Raw genomic sequence first — 3923 nt, 5'->3', positions numbered from 1 at the left:
CCAAACCCCGAACCCAAACCCTAACCCTAACCCAACCCTAATCTTAACTCTAACCTAACTCTAACCCCAAACTAACCCAAACCCAACCCCAAACCCCGAACCCAAACCCAAACCCAAATCCAAACTCTAAACCAAACCCAAACCCAAACCCAAACCCTAACCCAGTCCTAATCTTAACTCTAACCTAACTCTAACCTTAACCCTAACCCCAAACTAACCCCAACCCAAACCCCAAACCCAAACCCAAACCCTAACCCAACCCTAATCTTAACTCTAACCTTAACCCTAACCCCAAACTAACCCCAACCCAAACCCCAAACCCAAACCCAAACCCTAACCCAACCCTAATCTTAACTCTAACCTTAACCCTACCCCAAACTAACCCAACCCCAACCCCAAACCCGCACAACCGTGACAGCCGTGGGCACGCCCTCGCTCAGGGCCACAGCCGGAGCTGCGAGCGGGCGCCCACCACCCAGAGCCAGGGCCGGAGCCTCTCCCCGCCGAAGGCGGCGCGGGAGAAGGCGAAGAGCAGCCGCCCGCGCTGGGCGTCCAGGAAGGCCACGGAGCCGCCGCGGCAGTCCAGGTGCACGCTGACCCGGCGGGGCAGCGCCCGCGGCGCCAGCGGCGTCGCCCTGCGCGCGGTCAGCGCCCGCAGCCGCCCGCCCCACTTCTCCAGCGCCCAAATCCCGCCCGGGGGGCCCAGGCTGAGCCGCCCCTTCCTGGGCACCGAGTCCCGCGCCACCCCCACGGCCCAGTCGCCGCCGTCGCCCACGTCCACGTGCCAGCAGTGGCGCCCCGAGGCGAAGCCCTGGCGGCCCAGCACGCAGGGCCAGAGCTCGAAGCGCTCGGGGCGGTCGGGGAGCGGGCGGGCACGGGGCCCGCGCCAAACGCTCTTCCCGTCCTCGGAGAGAACCAGCTCGGGGTGCGCCGTGTCGGGGTCCAGGGTCACGCTGGCTGCGGGGACAGAGCTGGGTCAGTGTGAAATTCCGCCAAGATTGGGCCAAATTCTGCACCAATTGGGTCAAATTCTGCACCAATTGGGTCAAATTCTGCCCAGATTGGGTCAAATTCTGCACAAACTGGGTCAAATTCTGCCCAGTCTGGGTCAAATTCTGCACCAATTGGGTCAAATTCTGCACAAATTGGGTCAATTCTGCCCAGACTGGGTCAAATTCTGCCCGTTTCTTAATTCGGAATGTTAATTTGTAATTCTGTAATCTGTGTTTGCCTCCCCCTGCCTTCAGACCAAACGCTCTTCCCGTCCGTGTTGGGGACAGAGCTGGGTCAAATACAAAATAAAATAAAATATAAAATAAAATAAAACAGAAAATAAAATAAAATAAAACACAAAATAAAATACAAAATAAAATAAAACAAAACATAAAATAAAATAAAACATAAAATAAAATAAAACACAAAATAAAATACAAAATAAAATAAAATAAAACATAAAATAAAATAAAGCATAAAATAAAATAAAATAAAACACAAAATAAAATACAAAATAAAATAAAATATAAAATAAAATTAAATTAAAAAAAATACAAAATAAAATAAAATAAATTCATTAAAAACCTCCTTGGGCCACCCTGATTTTCAAATTATCTCTGTTTTTTCCCATACCAGGGAAAGCCCCTTTCCCTTCCTCTCCTCCACCTCCGGGTGCTCCCTGCACCGTTCCTGTTCCCGTTTACACCCGGGATGGGAAAGGGGCAGCTCAGCTCCTCCAGCTCTCCCAAAATCCGGCCCCAATCCGTTTTTGTTCTCCCCGGGTACCTTGGAGCTTCCTCAGGGTTTCCTGCAGGGCGCTGCTCCTCCAGGAGGGACAAACCCGTTCCTCCAGCCCCGGGGCCGCATCCAGGGCCAGCTGGATCGTCACTTTCCCACACCTGGAATTGAAAAAATAAATTAAAATAAAATGCACAAAACCCCCCCGGACGCTTCCCAGAACAGCCAGGGAGGCTTCAGGAGCCGCCAGCAACGAGGGAGGTGCTGCTGGAATTTTGGGGATTTTATTTCCCCCCTTTTCCCTCGGGAATCCAGGAGATCAAAGGCCGAATCTCCCCGCTGGATTCATTTCCTTTTCTGAACCTAAATTTCCTTTTTTTTTCCTAAACCTAAATTTTTTCTAAACCTAATTTTTTTTCTAAACTTAAATTTTTTTTCCAAATTTTATCTAAACCTAGATTTTTTCCTAAACTTAAATTTTTTTCAAATTTTTCCTAAACCTAATTTTTTCCTAAACTTAAATATTTTTTTCAAATTTTTCCTAAACCTAAATTTTTTCAAATTTTATCTAAACCTAAATTTTTTTCTAATTTTTTTAAAATAATTTTTTTTATGAGGAAGGAAGGAATTTTTGGGAAATTTTGGGCTGGAGCGAAGAGCCAAGCCTTTTAAATTGAGATTTTTTGAGTTCGTGGATCAGCACATCCCAAATGGAGCCGAGTTCCCTCCTCCATCCCTCCGGGGAAAACTCGTGGAGAAGATTTTCCAAGGGAAGAGAAGAAATCACAAACCTGCCGATGGAGCTCTTCACATCCTGGGGGGAAAGAGAGAAAGGAGAGGCAGCTCAGGCTGAGATCCCTCAAAAATCGCAGAAAAGCGAATTATTCGGGAATTCCGGGAACCGCCGGCCCTCCCGGGGGGATTTGATTCCCTTTTCCCCTCGGAAGAGGAGAATTCCCTCACCGGCTGCTGGTTCCTCTCCTCCCGGCCCCGTGCTGGGGGTTCCTGCTGGGAAATCTCCGGGGTTTTCTTCGCCTGCCTCTTCTCCAGCTCATTTTTCAGATCTTGCAGCTGCGGGAGCGAGAGGAGCTCGGGTTGGGCAGAATCTGGCGGGATTTGGGCAGCGGGGCTTTTAAATTGCAAAAATGAGGAAAAACAGGGTGGGAAATACCCCGAGGAACTCGTGGAAAGGGATTTCCCATTGGAAAAAAAGCCTGGAATTCAAACCCCGGCTCAAATCCCTGCAGCTCCCTGCCCAAACTGGGACAAGTCCTGCCCGAATTGGGACAAATTCTGCCCCAATCAGATCAAATTCTGTCCAAACTGGGTCAAATTCTGCCTCAATTGGATCAAATTCTGCCCAAATTGGGACAAACTCTGACCAAATCTGGTCAAATTCTGCCCTAATTGGGACAAATTCTGCCCCAATCGGATCAAATTCTGCCCAAATTCGGTCAAATTCTGCCCAAACCCGGTCAAATTCTGCCCTAACTGGGACAAACTCTGACCAAATATGATCAAATTCTGCCCAAATCGGGTCAAATTCTTCCCAAATTGGGTCAAATTCTGCCCGAATCCTTGCAGGAACGTCGTTTTTCCCTCCAAAGGAGCATTCCCGAGTGTCCCTAAACGTCCCCAGGGTCAGCAGGCGGCACCTACCAGGTCCTCCAGGGCCGCCGTCCTTCCTCGGAGCCTTCCTCCCCCGCCTCACGGAGCCGAATCCCGGCTGGATCCCGCTGTCCTTCCTCGGAGCCTTCCTCCCCCGCCTCACGGAGCCGAATCCCGGCTGGAATCCCCTCCCAGGGACGCGGCCCTCGCCGGGCCTGGCCCTCCCCGCTTCTCCCTCCGTGTCCCGGGCGGATCCGCGCCGCGCCTCGGCTCTGCCTCCGGCTCTCCCGGCTTCTCCTCATCGGGATCCCAGGTTTCCATCCCTCGAGCCGCTCCGCCCCGCTCCTTCCGCACCCAAATCATCCCCAAAAAATAAAACAAACCCTGGAGAGACGGGATCCGGGAAACCCGAGGGAAAAAGGGGGAAAAGCCCGCACCCGTCCCGCGCTGGTTCTTCCGGGCCCGGCGTCGTTCCCGGTTCCTCTTCTCGGTTCCGGAATTAATTCTGGGGCCGTTTCGGTGCTGCCGCTTCCCCTTTTTGGGTTTCCTCGGAAGAAAATCGCGCGTTTTTCAGGAAACCGGGG

At 51.5% G+C, this 3923-nt stretch overlaps 1 protein-coding gene across 1 annotated transcript; it reads right to left on the bottom strand.

Moving 5' to 3' along the window:
* Positions 1-350: 350 nt before the first annotated feature.
* Positions 351-3641, bottom strand: LOC118700854 (E3 ubiquitin-protein ligase TRIM58-like). Its single transcript, XM_036405432.1, has 5 exons — positions 3391-3641; positions 2695-2860; positions 2523-2545; positions 1780-1892; positions 351-957 (listed from the first exon to the last, which is right to left on the bottom strand). The coding sequence occupies exons 1-5, from the start codon at positions 3639-3641 to the stop codon at positions 437-439; spliced, it is 1074 nt and encodes a 357-aa protein (XP_036261325.1). The 3' UTR covers positions 351-436.
* Positions 3642-3923: the final 282 nt, after the last annotated feature.

This window comes from Molothrus ater, chromosome 39 (assembly GCF_012460135.2).
Source record: "Molothrus ater isolate BHLD 08-10-18 breed brown headed cowbird chromosome 39, BPBGC_Mater_1.1, whole genome shotgun sequence".
Taxonomy (NCBI): domain Eukaryota; kingdom Metazoa; phylum Chordata; class Aves; order Passeriformes; family Icteridae; genus Molothrus; species Molothrus ater.
The sequence above is the reverse complement of the archived record's forward strand: the minus strand, read 5'-3'. Positions and strand labels throughout refer to the sequence as shown.

Bases quoted from the DNA above. Each gene is read 5' to 3' on its own strand.
- LOC118700854 (XM_036405432.1), bottom strand. From the start codon at position 3,641: ATGAGGAGAAGCCGGGAGAGCCGGAGGCAGAGCCGAGGCGCGGCGCGG. The intron at 2,861-3,390 runs GTAGGTGCCGCC...GCAATTTAAAAG, and splicing joins CGGCGGCCCTGGAGGACCTG to CCCCGCTGCCCAAATCCCGC. The intron at 2,546-2,694 runs GTGAGGGAATTC...CTTTCCCCCCAG, and splicing joins AGGAGAGGAACCAGCAGCCG to GATGTGAAGAGCTCCATCGG.